The sequence below is a fragment of the Borostomias antarcticus genome (assembly GCF_949987555.1).
Source record: "Borostomias antarcticus genome assembly, chromosome: 17".
In the NCBI taxonomy this organism is placed as follows: domain Eukaryota; kingdom Metazoa; phylum Chordata; class Actinopteri; order Stomiiformes; family Stomiidae; genus Borostomias; species Borostomias antarcticus.
The window spans coordinates 561,283-575,997 of NC_140250.1; the positions used below are offsets into that span (position 1 = coordinate 561,283).

Consider the following 14,715-nt stretch of genomic DNA (forward strand, 5'->3'; position numbering starts at 1 on the left):
GTGTGTGTGTGTGTGTGTGTGTGTGTGTGTGTGTGTGTAGTGATGCGAGCCGAACCCGACACCTACAAGTGACAAAGACAGGACCGACTCACGCCGTAAAGTCATTTTCATCTCTGTCAAGCAGTTAACGAAGGCTACAGTAACATTGTATTTGCTATTTCTCCTTCATTGAATAGCTGTAATTTAACTTAATTAAAAATAACTCTACTGACTTACTGGCCTAAAGACCAGTCATATTTAAGTCCAACAAACCCGTTATATGTATAGTTCTCTTATGGCAGTCATCCAGCGGAAGTGAGGAGAGCTTTGCCTCGTTTATAGAATTCCTTTATAGAAGAGATCAACATGGATCATGGTGGTGACGTCAGAGTGGGGTGAAGGCGTCATGTTGGACTTTGTTCTGGGCTCAGTGTTGTCAGGATGTGTGAGGCGGGTGTGTCACTAGGTAGCAGCATGGTGGTGGGGTGGGGCGCTTTACCTGTCTACGCACACACACACACACACACACACACACACACACACACACACCTAGCATGAGCATGCGTGAGATCAGTGGTTTACATCTGGAATGCAAACAGAAGGAGTGGTACGTGTGTGTGTGTTTCTAATAGAGAGAGATAATGCATAGAAATACATTATCTGTCTCCAGTATGAAAAAAGGTTAATTTAGCTCCCAGAGTAGCCAATCAGGTTAATTGAGTTCCCCGAGTAGCCAATCAGGTTAATTGAGTTCCCCGAGTAGCCAATCGAGTGGCACTAAAGGTGTTCCAGGTGTCCTGGAGAGGGTGGGTTTCATAGGGCTGCATGCTAACAGGGTGAGAGCATAGCAGCATTCTCATTATGTCAACAGGCTGGATATTGTGTGTGTGTGTGTGTGTGTGTGTGTGTGTGTGTGTGTGTGTGTGTGTGTGTGTGTGTGTGTGTGTGAGCGTGCATGCGTGTGTGCTCAAAACCTTATCCGTGCCATCTGTTTTGTACATATTTGCATTCTGCTTTGTGGTAATATCACACAGAAGCCACATGTGGCGTTTGAAAGCTTGACCCTTGACCTTGTAGCGCTGTCTGGTCGTCTTGTATTCTCGTTCGCTACATCCTACGGTCGGTCGGTTGGTCAGGGGCCGCTGCGTCAGATCCCAAAACACTCTTCCTCCCACTCAGTCAGCCCTGCAATGTTTGCAGACTGGGTGGTGTGTGTGTGTGTGTGTGTGTGTGTGTGTACTGTGCAGTATGTATGTGTGTTTGTTGTGTGTCCGTGTTTGTTGTGGACGTGTGTGGGTGGACAGTGGCGTCGAGGGAGAGACGCAGCAGAGCGAGTTAGTGTGTGTTGGTGTGTGTTGGTGTGTGTTAGTGTCGGTATGGTAAATGGACTGCACTTATATAGCGCTCTTCCACCTTAGCGGCACTCAAAGCGCTTTACAATGGCCTCTCATTCACCCATTCACACACACATTCACACACCAATGGCGGCAGCTGCCATGCAAGGTGCTAAATTGGGAGCAATTTGGGGGTAGATGTCTTGCTCAAGGACACTTCGACATGTGGACGGTCAGAGCTGGGATTCGAACCACTGACCCTATGATCATTGAACGACCCGCTCTACCAACTGAGCTACAGCCGCCCCAAGTTGGGGGGGGTGGGGAGGCGGTGCAATACACTGTCTCTTCTCTCTGATGTCATGGCTCTGGAGATCTAACAGAAGAAATGAAAGCTCTAATCTTTGGTGCGTTTGATTTTGGCGGTAGCCCATGTTTGTATGTTCCTATTTCTTAACGCTGGAGGTTAAAATGACACGTGTGGCGTGTGTGTACACCGTTGAGACTAAAACACAGATAAGCTCCACCCCTGCCTGCTGCGCTGGTGACTTTCAATAACCTGCGACGACAAACACCGTGAGACCAACGCGCTCGAAAGCAGAAGTGTTGCTAAGACGCAAACCTCATTTGGCGTGCACTTTTAAAGGGCAGCTGAAAGAGGAGAGGACTGGTAGGATAGGGAGGTGTGTGTTAGTGTAGACTGGTAGGATAGGGAGGTGTGTGTTAGTTAAGACTGGTAGGATAGGGAGGTGTGTGTTAGTGTAGACTGGTAGGATAGGGAGGTGTGTGTTAGTTGAGACTGGTAGGATAGGGAGGTGTGTGTTAAGACTGGTAGGATAGGGAGGTGTGTGTTAGTTAAGACTGGTAGGATAGGGAGGTGTGTGTTAGTTAAGACTGGTAGGATAGGGAGGTGTGTGTTAGTTGAGACTGGTAGGATAGGGAGGTGTGTGTTAGTTAAGACTGGTAGGATAGGGAGGTGTGTGTGTGTTAAGACTGGTAGGATAGGGAGGTGTGTGTTAAGACTGGTAGGATAGGGAGGTGTGTGTTAAGACTGGTAGGATAGGGAGGTGTGTGTTAGTTGAGACTGGTAGGATAGGGAGGTGTGTGTTAGTTAAGACTGGTAGGATAGGGAGGTGTGTGTTAGACTGGTAGGATAGGGAGGTGTGTGTTAGTTAAGACTGGTAGGATAGGGAGGTGTGTGTTAGTTAAGACTGGTAGGATAGGGAGGTGTGTGTTAGTTGAGACTGGTAGGATAGGGAGGGGTGTGTTAGTTGAGACTGGTAGGATAGGGAGGTGTGTGTTAGTTGAGACTGGTAGGATAGGGAGGTGTGTGTTAGTTAAGACTGGTAGGATAGGGAGGTGTGTGTGTGTTAAGACTGGTAGGATAGGGAGGTGTGTGTTAGTTAAGACTGGTAGGATAGGGAGGTGTGTGTTAGTTAAGACTGGTAGGATAGGGAGGTGTGTGTTAGTTGAGACTGGTAGGATAGGGAGGTGTGTGTTAGTTGAGACTGGTAGGATAGGGAGGGGTGTGTTAGTTGAGACTGGTAGGATAGGGAGGTGTGTGTTAGTTGAGACTGGTAGGATAGGGAGGTGTGTGTTAAGACTGGTAGGATAGGGAGGTGTGTGTTGAGACTGGTAGGATAGGGAGGTGTGTGTTGAGACTGGTAGGATAGGGAGGGGTGTGTTAGTTGAGACTGGTAGGATAGGGAGGTGTGTGTTAGTTAAGACTGGTAGGATAGGGAGGTGTGTGTTAGTTGAGACTGGTAGGATAGGGAGGTGTGTGTTAGTTCAGACTGGTAGGATAGGGAGGTGTGTGTTAGTTCAGACTGGTAGGATAGGGAGGTGTGTGTTAGTTAAGACTGGTAGGATAGGGAGGTGTGTGTTAGTTGAGACTGGTAGGATAGGGAGGTGTGTGTTAGTTAAGACTGGTAGGATAGGGAGGTGTTAGTTCAGACTGGTAGGATAGGGAGGTGTGTGTTAGTTGAGACTGGTAGGATAGGGAGGTGTGTGTTAAGACTGGTAGGATAGGGAGGTGTGTGTTAGACTGGTAGGATAGGGAGGTGTGTGTTAGTTAAGACTGGTAGGATAGGGAGGTGTGTGTTAAGACTGGTAGGATAGGGAGGTGTGTGTAAGTTGAGACTGGTAGGATAGGGAGGTGTGTGTTAAGACTGGTAGGATAGGGAGGTGTGTGTTAGTTGAGACTGGTAGGATAGGGAGGTGTGTGTTAAGACTGGTAGGATAGGGAGGTGTGTGTGTGTTAAGACTGGTAGGATAGGGAGGTGTGTGTTAGTTGAGACTGGTAGGATAGGGAGGTGTGTGTAAGTTGAGACTGGTAGGATAGGGAGGTGTGTGTTAGTTAAGACTGGTAGGATAGGGAGGTGTGTGTTAGTGTAGACTGGTAGGATAGGGAGGTGTGTGTTAAGACTGGTAGGATAGGGAGGTGTGTGTTGAGACTGGTAGGATAGGGAGGTGTGTGTTAGTGTAGACTGGTAGGATAGGGAGGTGTGTGTTAGTTAAGACTGGTAGGATAGGGAGGTGTGTGTTAAGACTGGTAGGATAGGGAGGTGTGTGTTAGTTGAGACTGGTAGGATAGGGAGGTGTGTGTTAGTTGAGACTGGTAGGATAGGGAGGTGTGTGTTAGTTAAGACTGGTAGGATAGGGAGGTGTGTTAGTTAAGACTGGTAGGATAGGGAGGTGTGTTAGTTAAGACTGGTAGGATAGGGAGGTGTGTGTTAGACTGGGAGGATAGGGAGGTGTGTGTTAGTTAAGACTGGTAGGATAGGGAGGTGTGTGTTAGTTGAGACTGGTAGGATAGGGAGGTGTGTGTTAAGACTGGTAGGATAGGGAGGTGTGTGTTAGTTAAGACTGGTAGGATAGGGAGGTGTGTGTTAGTTGAGACTGGTAGGATAGGGAGGTGTGTGTTAGTGTAGACTGGTAGGATAGGGAGGTGTGTGTTAAGACTGGTAGGATAGGGAGGTGTGTGTTAGTTAAGACTGGTAGGATAGGGAGGTGTGTGTTAGTTGAGACTGGTAGGATAGGGAGGTGTGTGTTAGTTAAGACTGGTAGGATAGGGAGGTGTGTGTTAGTTAAGACTGGTAGGATAGGGAGGTGTGTGTTACTTGAGACTGGTAGGATAGGGAGGTGTGTGTTAAGACTGGTAGGATAGGGAGGTGTGTGTTAGTTAAGACTGGGAGGATAGGGAGGTGTGTGTTAGTTGAGACTGGTAGGATAGGGAGGTGTGTGTTAGTTGAGACTGGTAGGATAGGGAGGTGTGTGTTAGTTGAGACTGGTAGGATAGGGAGGTGTGTGTTAGTTAAGACTGGTAGGATAGGGAGGTGTGTGTTAGTTGAGACTGGTAGGATAGGGAGGTGTGTGTTAGTTGAGACTGGTAGGATAGGGAGGTGTGTGTTAGACTGGTAGGATAGGGAGGTGTGTGTTACTTGAGACTGGTAGGATAGGGAGGTGTGTGTTAAGACTGGTAGGATAGGGAGGTGTGTGTTAGTTAAGACTGGTAGGATAGGGAGGTGTGTGTTAGTTGAGACTGGGAGGATAGGGAGGTGTGTGTTAGTTGAGACTGGTAGGATAGGGAGGTGTGTGTTAGTTAAGACTGGTAGGATAGGGAGGTGTGTGTTAGTTAAGACTGGTAGGATAGGGAGGTGTGTGTTAGTTGAGACTGGTAGGATAGGGAGGTGTGTGTTAAGACTGGGAGGATAGGGAGGTGTGTGTTAGTTGAGACTGGAAGGATAGGGAGGTGTGTGTTAGTTAAGACTGGTAGGATAGGGAGGTGTGTGTTAGTTAAGACTGGTAGGATAGGTAGGTGTGTGTTAGTTGAGACTGGTAGGATAGGGAGGTGTGTGTTAGTTGAGACTGGTAGGATAGGGAGGTGTGTGTTAAGACTGGTAGGATAGGGAGGTGTGTGTTAGTTGAGACTGGGAGGATATGGAGGTGTGTGTTAGTTAAGACTGGTAGGATAGGGAGGTGTGTGTTAAGACTGGTAGGATAGGGAGGTGTGTGTTAAGACTGGTAGGATAGGGAGGTGTGTGTTAGTTGAGACTGGTAGGATAGGGAGGTGTGTGTTAGTTGAGACTGGTAGGATAGGGAGGTGTGTGTTAGTTAAGACTGGTAGGATAGGGAGGTGTGTGTTAGTTGAGACTGGTAGGATAGGGAGGTGTGTGTTAGTGTAGACTGGTAGGATAGGGAGGTGTGTGTTAGTTAAGACTGGTAGGATAGGGAGGTGTGTGTTAGTTGAGACTGGTAGGATAGGGAGGTGTGTGTTAGTTAAGACTGGTAGGATAGGGAGGTGTGTGTTAAGACTGGTAGGATAGGGAGGTGTGTGTTAGTTAAGACTGGTAGGATAGGGAGGTGTGTGTTAGTTAAGACTGGTAGGATAGGGAGGTGTGTGTTAGACTGGTAGGATAGGGAGGTGTGTGTTAGTTGAGACTGGTAGGATAGGGAGGTGTGTGTTAGTTGAGACTGGTAGGATAGGGAGGTGTGTGTTAGTTAAGACTGGTAGGATAGGGAGGTGTGTGTTAGACTGGTAGGATAGGGAGGTGTGTGTTAGTTAAGACTGGTAGGATAGGGAGGTGTGTGTGTGTTAAGACTGGTAGGATAGGGAGGTGTGTGTTAGTTAAGACTGGTAGGATAGGGAGGTGTGTGTTAGTTGAGACTGGTAGGATAGGGAGGTGTGTGTTAGTTAAGACTGGTAGGATAGGGAGGTGTGTGTTAAGACTGGTAGGATAGGGAGGTGTGTGTTAGTTGAGACTGGTAGGATAGGGAGGTGTGTGTTAAGACTGGTAGGATAGGGAGGTGTGTGTTAAGACTGGTAGGATAGGGAGGTTTGTGTTAGTTAAGACTGGTAGGATAGGGAGGTGTGTGTTAAGACTGGTAGGATAGGGAGGTGTGTGTTAGACTGGGAGGATAGGGAGGTGTGTGTTAGTTAAGACTGGTAGGATAGGGAGGTGTGTGTTAGTTGAGACTGGTAGGATAGGGAGGTGTGTGTTAGTTAAGACTGGTAGGATAGGGAGGTGTGTGTTAAGACTGGTAGGATAGGGAGGTTTGTGTTAGTTAAGACTGGTAGGATAGGGAGGTGTGTGTTAAGACTGGTAGGATAGGGAGGTGTGTGTTAGTTGAGACTGGTAGGATAGGGAGGTGTGTGTTAGTTGAGACTGGTAGGATAGGGAGGTGTGTGTTAGTTAAGACTGGTAGGATAGGGAGGTGTGTGTTAGTAGAGACTGGTAGGATAGGGAGGTGTGTGTTAAGACTGGTAGGATAGGGAGGTGTGTGTTAGTTAAGACTGGGAGGATAGGGAGGTGTGTGTTAGTTAAGACTGGTAGGATAGGGAGGTGTGTGTTAGTTAAGACTGGTAGGATAGGGAGGTGTGTGTTAGTTGAGACTGGTAGGATAGGGAGGTGTGTGTTAGACTGGTAGGATAGGGAGGTGTGTGTTAGTTAAGACTGGTAGGATAGGGAGGTGTGTGTTAAGACTGGTAGGATAGGGAGGTGTGTGTAAGTTGAGACTGGTAGGATAGGGAGGTGTGTGTTAAGACTGGTAGGATAGGGAGGTGTGTGTTAGTTGAGACTGGTAGGATAGGGAGGTGTGTGTTAAGACTGGTAGGATAGGGAGGTGTGTGTGTGTTAAGACTGGTAGGATAGGGAGGTGTGTGTTAGTTGAGACTGGTAGGATAGGGAGGTGTGTGTAAGTTGAGACTGGTAGGATAGGGAGGTGTGTGTTAAGACTGGTAGGATAGGGAGGTGTGTGTTGAGACTGGTAGGATAGGGAGGTGTGTGTTAGTGTAGACTGGTAGGATAGGGAGGTGTGTGTTAGTTAAGACTGGTAGGATAGGGAGGTGTGTGTTAAGACTGGTAGGATAGGGAGGTGTGTGTTAGTTGAGACTGGTAGGATAGGGAGGTGTGTGTTAGTTGAGACTGGTAGGATAGGGAGGTGTGTGTTAGTTAAGACTGGTAGGATAGGGAGGTGTGTTAGTTAAGACTGGTAGGATAGGGAGGTGTGTTAGTTAAGACTGGTAGGATAGGGAGGTGTGTGTTAGACTGGGAGGATAGGGAGGTGTGTGTTAGTTAAGACTGGTAGGATAGGGAGGTGTGTGTTAGTTGAGACTGGTAGGATAGGGAGGTGTGTGTTAAGACTGGTAGGATAGGGAGGTGTGTGTTAGTTAAGACTGGTAGGATAGGGAGGTGTGTGTTAGTTGAGACTGGTAGGATAGGGAGGTGTGTGTTAGTGTAGACTGGTAGGATAGGGAGGTGTGTGTTAAGACTGGTAGGATAGGGAGGTGTGTGTTAGTTAAGACTGGTAGGATAGGGAGGTGTGTGTTAGTTGAGACTGGTAGGATAGGGAGGTGTGTGTTAGTTAAGACTGGTAGGATAGGGAGGTGTGTGTTAGTTAAGACTGGTAGGATAGGGAGGTGTGTGTTACTTGAGACTGGTAGGATAGGGAGGTGTGTGTTAAGACTGGTAGGATAGGGAGGTGTGTGTTAGTTAAGACTGGGAGGATAGGGAGGTGTGTGTTAGTTGAGACTGGTAGGATAGGGAGGTGTGTGTTAGTTGAGACTGGTAGGATAGGGAGGTGTGTGTTAGTTGAGACTGGTAGGATAGGGAGGTGTGTGTTAGTTAAGACTGGTAGGATAGGGAGGTGTGTGTTAGTTGAGACTGGTAGGATAGGGAGGTGTGTGTTAGTTGAGACTGGTAGGATAGGGAGGTGTGTGTTAGACTGGTAGGATAGGGAGGTGTGTGTTACTTGAGACTGGTAGGATAGGGAGGTGTGTGTTAAGACTGGTAGGATAGGGAGGTGTGTGTTAGTTAAGACTGGTAGGATAGGGAGGTGTGTGTTAGTTGAGACTGGGAGGATAGGGAGGTGTGTGTTAGTTGAGACTGGTAGGATAGGGAGGTGTGTGTTAGTTAAGACTGGTAGGATAGGGAGGTGTGTGTTAGTTAAGACTGGTAGGATAGGGAGGTGTGTGTTAGTTGAGACTGGTAGGATAGGGAGGTGTGTGTTAAGACTGGGAGGATAGGGAGGTGTGTGTTAGTTGAGACTGGAAGGATAGGGAGGTGTGTGTTAGTTAAGACTGGTAGGATAGGGAGGTGTGTGTTAGTTAAGACTGGTAGGATAGGGAGGTGTGTGTTAGTTGAGACTGGTAGGATAGGGAGGTGTGTGTTAGTTGAGACTGGTAGGATAGGGAGGTGTGTGTTAAGACTGGTAGGATAGGGAGGTGTGTGTTAGTTGAGACTGGGAGGATATGGAGGTGTGTGTTAGTTAAGACTGGTAGGATAGGGAGGTGTGTGTTAAGACTGGTAGGATAGGGAGGTGTGTGTTAAGACTGGTAGGATAGGGAGGTGTGTGTTAGTTGAGACTGGTAGGATAGGGAGGTGTGTGTTAGTTGAGACTGGTAGGATAGGGAGGTGTGTGTTAGTTAAGACTGGTAGGATAGGGAGGTGTGTGTTAGTTGAGACTGGTAGGATAGGGAGGTGTGTGTTAGTGTAGACTGGTAGGATAGGGAGGTGTGTGTTAGTTAAGACTGGTAGGATAGGGAGGTGTGTGTTAGTTGAGACTGGTAGGATAGGGAGGTGTGTGTTAGTTAAGACTGGTAGGATAGGGAGGTGTGTGTTAAGACTGGTAGGATAGGGAGGTGTGTGTTAGTTAAGACTGGTAGGATAGGGAGGTGTGTGTTAGTTAAGACTGGTAGGATAGGGAGGTGTGTGTTAGACTGGTAGGATAGGGAGGTGTGTGTTAGTTGAGACTGGTAGGATAGGGAGGTGTGTGTTAGTTGAGACTGGTAGGATAGGGAGGTGTGTGTTAGTTAAGACTGGTAGGATAGGGAGGTGTGTGTTAGACTGGTAGGATAGGGAGGTGTGTGTTAGTTAAGACTGGTAGGATAGGGAGGTGTGTGTGTGTTAAGACTGGTAGGATAGGGAGGTGTGTGTTAGTTAAGACTGGTAGGATAGGGAGGTGTGTGTTAGTTGAGACTGGTAGGATAGGGAGGTGTGTGTGTGTTAAGACTGGTAGGATAGGGAGGTGTGTGTTAGTTGAGACTGGTAGGATAGGGAGGTGTGTGTTAGTTAAGACTGGTAGGATAGGGAGGTGTGTGTTAAGACTGGTAGGATAGGGAGGTGTGTGTTAGTTAAGACTGGTAGGATAGGGAGGTGTGTGTTAAGACTGGTAGGATAGGGAGGTGTGTGTTAGTTGAGACTGGTAGGATAGGGAGGTGTGTGTTAGTTGAGACTGGTAGGATAGGGAGGTGTGTGTTAGTTAAGACTGGTAGGATAGGGAGGTGTGTGTTAGTAGAGACTGGTAGGATAGGGAGGTGTGTGTTAAGACTGGTAGGATAGGGAGGTGTGTGTTAGTTAAGACTGGGAGGATAGGGAGGTGTGTGTTAGTTAAGACTGGTAGGATAGGGAGGTGTGTGTTAGTTAAGACTGGTAGGATAGGGAGGTGTGTGTTAGTTGAGACTGGTAGGATAGGGAGGTGTGTGTTAGACTGGTAGGATAGGGAGGTGTGTGTTAAGACTGGTAGGATAGGGAGGTGTGTGTTAGTTGAGACTGGTAGGATAGGGAGGTGTGTGTTAGTTGAGACTGGTAGGATAGGGAGGTGTGTGTTAGTTGAGACTGGTAGGATAGGGAGGTGTGTGTTAGTTAAGACTGGTAGGATAGGGAGGTGTGTGTTAGTTGAGACTGGTAGGATAGGGAGGTGTGTGTTAGTTAAGACTGGTAGGATAGGGAGGTGTGTGTTAGTTAAGACTGGTAGGATAGGGAGGTGTGTGTTAGTTAAGACTGGTAGGATAGGGAGGTGTGTGTTAGTTAAGACTGGTAGGATAGGGAGGTGTGTTAGTTAAGACTGGTAGGATAGGGAGGTGTGTGTTAGTACAGACTGGTAGGATAGGGAGGTGTGTGTTAGTACAGACTGGTAGGATAGGGAGGTGTGTGTTAAGACTGGTAGGATAGGGAGGTGTGTGTTAGTTGAGACTGGTAGGATAGGGAGGTGTGTGTTAGTTGAGACTGGTAGGATAGGGAGGTGTGTGTTAAGACTGGTAGGATAGGGAGGTGTGTGTTAGTTAAGACTGGTAGGATAGGGAGGTGTGTGTTAGACTGGTAGGATAGGGAGGTGTGTGTTAAGACTGGGAGGATAGGAAGGTGTGTGTTAGTTGAGACTGGTAGGATAGGGAGGTGTGTGTTAGACTGGTAGGATAGGGAGGTGTGTGTTAGACTGGTAGGATAGGGAGGTGTGTGTTAGTTAAGACTGGTAGGATAGGGAGGTGTGTGTTAGTTAAGACTGGTAGGATAGGGAGGTGTGTGTTAGTTGAGACTGGTAGGATAGGGAGGTGTGTGTTAGTTAAGACTGGTAGGATAGGGAGGTGTGTGTTAGTTAAGACTGGTAGGATAGGGAGGTGTGTGTTAGTTGAGACTGGTAGGATAGGGAGGTGTGTGTTAGTGTAGACTGGTAGGATAGGGAGGTGTGTGTTAGTTAAGACTGGTAGGATAGGGAGGTGTGTGTTAAGACTGGTAGGATAGGGAGGTGTGTGTTAGTTAAGACTGGTAGGATAGGGAGGTGTGTGTTAAGACTGGTAGGATAGGGAGGTGTGTGTTAGTTGAGACTGGTAGGATAGGGAGGTGTGTGTTAGTGTAGACTGGTAGGATAGGGAGGTGTGTGTTAGTTGAGACTGGTAGGATAGGGAGGTGTGTGTTAGTGTAGACTGGTAGGATAGGGAGGTGTGTGTTAGTGTAGACTGGTAGGATAGGGAGGTGTGTGTTAGTTGAGACTGGTAGGATAGGGAGGTGTGTGTTAGTGTAGACTGGTAGGATAGGGAGGTGTGTGTTAGTGCTGTGTTCGCCTATTCCTCTCTCACATGTGCATCTGTGTGTTTTGAAGAACTGTGGTCTCTGTTGACGCCTTCAGAAGGCAGTTACAGACTCACCTGCTCAGACAGGCTTTTACCTGTAGCTCTATGTTTATATGTCATTTGTTTTGTTGTTGTTGTGTTTTGTTGTTGTTGTTGTTGCTTTTATTACGTTTGTAAAGCACTTTGTGATCCTGGCCTGTGAAAGGTGCTATAGAAATAAAATGTACTTGCTTAGTTACTCACTTTTGTGGTTGGCTGGCGACCAAACGCCATCATATACATCCGATCAAAGCAATAGGTGTAGTATTGACGTGTGGGCTGAGGATAGGGGAAAACGAGCTCATTCATAACCCCAGTGGTCTACAGCTACTCTCTGATACTGCTTGAGCTGCTGTGTGACATGAAGAGGCAGTTTTCCACCACACAGGAAGTCGTCATAACGCCCAGGACAGAAGAAGTGCAACTGTTGTGGTGTGTGTGAGCACGCTCGCTAGAACACTATCTCAGAAAGTATCTACCACAAAAAAAGAGTTTGGTTTCTACCTCAATGGAAGATAGAGAATCACAACCCCTCGCAGATGGGACTTCTGTATAGGGCTGGGTTTAAATACCGATTCATCGATTCTGAATCAAATGATTCAGAATCAATTCATGAATCCCAAAATCGATCTTTTATTTATTTAATGAATGAATGAATGAATAAATGAAGGAATGAATAGTTCATTAATTCATTCAATGATTCATTCATTCATTCATTTTTAGAAATCAGTATCGATACCCAGCCCTAGTATTGATGTGTTGCGTAACGATTCATACCAGGGAAATGCGATCTCATTGGCTATTGTGGGTTTCCACTCAGCATTCCATTGCTGTCCCAAAGGATAAATATCAAACATGTTTGATGTTTACGATTCAAAATCGGGGAAACTCCGATCAGTCGGGAACGTTACATTACATTACAGTCATTTAGAAGACGCTTTTATCCAAAGCGACTAACAATAATTGCATTTAACGTAGGAAAAGCCAATCTTCTACTACTAGCCAGAACTCACAAGTGCATCTTCTCTCTAAAACAAGTGACTAAGAGCATAATCTATGTTAAGATGAGGTGGGTAAACGCCTCACTACAGGATCATTTAGTGAGTAAACACCTCACACACTACAGGATCATTTAACACCTCACACACTACAGGATCATTTAACACCTCACACACTACAGGATCATTTGGGCAGATAATCGGTTTCAACAAGCCTTGATTCAGGAACGCCCCCCCGATTGTCTGGAGGGGTGAATCAGAGCTAAAATCAGGCTTAAAATCCTCTAGTCTGCACCCGGCATTAGGCTCGCCTGTATCTGACAATGATGTCATCATAATCGTGTGCATCGCACCGTGACGTAATCAACAGAAGTATTAACCTTCATTAATCTCTCATCTCCTGTCTAGAGACCCACTTCCCTGACGGACGTCTCACTCCCACCAATGCTGGTCTTCCTCGGACACCTTCCGTCGACCTCTCTCCCGTGCGGACGTCCTGGTTCCGGCCCGCGACCATGATGGGCCTCCCTGACAAGGAAGATGAGGAGGAGGAGGAGGGCGGGGGTATCTCGGGGTGGCTGGCCAGCCTGCGTCTGCCCCAGTACGAGGCCTGCCTGGGCGTGGCTGGTTACCGGCACCTGGGGGACTGCGGGGACCTGACGGACGAGCGTCTCCTGGAGCTCCGGGTGTTCCCCACGGGGCACCGCCGCCGCATCCTGCGCAGCCTGGAGGCCCTGGGACTGGGGGGGGCCGCGGCCGGGGAGGACGAGGAGGAGGGGGGTCCGAGGAGGAAGCCCGTCCCTCGACCGAGACACATCTACCTCGAGGATAAAAAGAGAGGCGCGTCCTGTCAGCGGCCTCCGGCGCCGGCGAGGTCTGGCGTCCGGCAAGGGGGGCAGACGTTACCGCCGGGGGCGGGGCTAGGAGGAGTCCGGGAGGACGAAGACGAGGAGGAGGAGGGTGGAGGTGTGAACCCCGATGCCAAAAGGTCCCTGAAACCCTCCCCCTGGCGCGCCCGGCGAGAACCCTGCCCTCCTCGCCCCGCCTCCTCCGCCTCCTCCGCCTCCACCTACAGCAGCTCCGCCTCCTCCCACTCCGAGCTGCCCTCCGACCGGGAGAACTCCCCGGACCGCCTCCCCCCCCCCGCCGTGGTGGAGATGGTGGAGAACGCCATCTATGAGGCGGCGGGCTTCCAGGCCGCCGCCAGGGGGGCGGGGCTTACCAGGGGGGCGGGGCCAACCCGCTCCTACAGGCTCCGGCACCGGCCCGTCCCAGAGATCCCCAACCATGTGATCCCGCGCCCCCCGGACTGGTACCCCCCCCCCCCCCCCGCCAGAACACCCCTATTCTCACTGCTCATGTCCTCCTAACATTGATATAAGACCACCCCACTCTCCCAATCCCTCCTAACATTGATATAAGACCACCCCACTCTCCCAATCCCTCCTAACATTGATATAAGACCACCCCACTCTCCCAATCCCTCCTAACATTGATATAAGACCACCCCACTCTCCCAGTCCCTCCTAACATTGATATAAGACCACCCCACTCTCCCAATCCCTCCTAACATTGATATAAGACCACCCCACTCTCCCAATCCCTCCTAACATTGATATAAGACCACCCACTCTCCCAATCCCTCCTAACATTGATATAAGACCACCCCACTCTCCCAATCCCTCCTAACATTGATATAAGACCACCCCACTCTCCCAATCCCTCCTAACATTGATATAAGACCACCCCACTCTCCCAGTCCCTCCTAACATTGATATAAGACCACCCCACTCTCCCAATCCCTCCTAACATTGATATAAGACCACCCTACTCTCCAAGTCCCTCCTAACATTGATATAAGACCACCCCACTCTCCCAATCCCTCCTAACATTGATATAAGACCACCCCACTCTCCCAATCCCTCCTAACATTGATATAAGACCACCCCACTCTCCCAATCCCTCCTAACATTGATATAAGACCACCCCACTCTCCCAATCCCTCCTAACATTGATATAAGACCACCCCACTCTCCCAGTCCCTCCTAACATTGATATAAGACCACCCCACTCTCCCCATCCCTCCTAACATTGATATAAGACCACCCCACTCTCCCAATCCCTCCTAACATTGATATAAGACCACCCCACTCTCCCAGTCCCTCCTAACATTGATTTAAGACCACCCCACTCTCCCAATCCCTCCTAACATTGATATAAGACCACCCCACTCTCCCAGTCCCTCCTAACATTGAGATAAGACCACCCCACTCTCCCAATCCTTCCTAACATTGATATAAGACCACCCCACTCTCCCAGTCCCTCCTAACATTGATATAAGACCACCCCACTCTCCCAATCCCTCCTAACATTGATATAAGACCACCCCACTCTCCCAGTCCCTCCTAACATTGATATAAGACCACCCCACTCTCCCAATCCCTCCTAACATTGATATAAGACCACCCCACTCTCCCAATCCCTCCTAACATTGATATAAGACCACCCACTCTCCCAA

General features: G+C 48.6%; 1 protein-coding gene across 1 annotated transcript in view; it reads right to left on the reverse strand.

Annotated features, from left to right (window-relative positions):
• dthd1 (death domain containing 1) overlaps window positions 1-12,714 on the reverse strand; it is a gene marked incomplete at both ends in the record, with an annotated part of 33,082 nt that extends 20,368 nt beyond the window's left edge. Inside the window, one exon of the mRNA XM_084451536.1 lies at window positions 12,634-12,714. Within this exon, the coding sequence (XP_084307662.1) occupies window positions 12,634-12,714 (81 nt within the window). The remainder of the gene's footprint in view (window positions 1-12,633) is intronic.
• Between the last annotated feature and the right edge of the window lie 2,001 nt (window positions 12,715-14,715).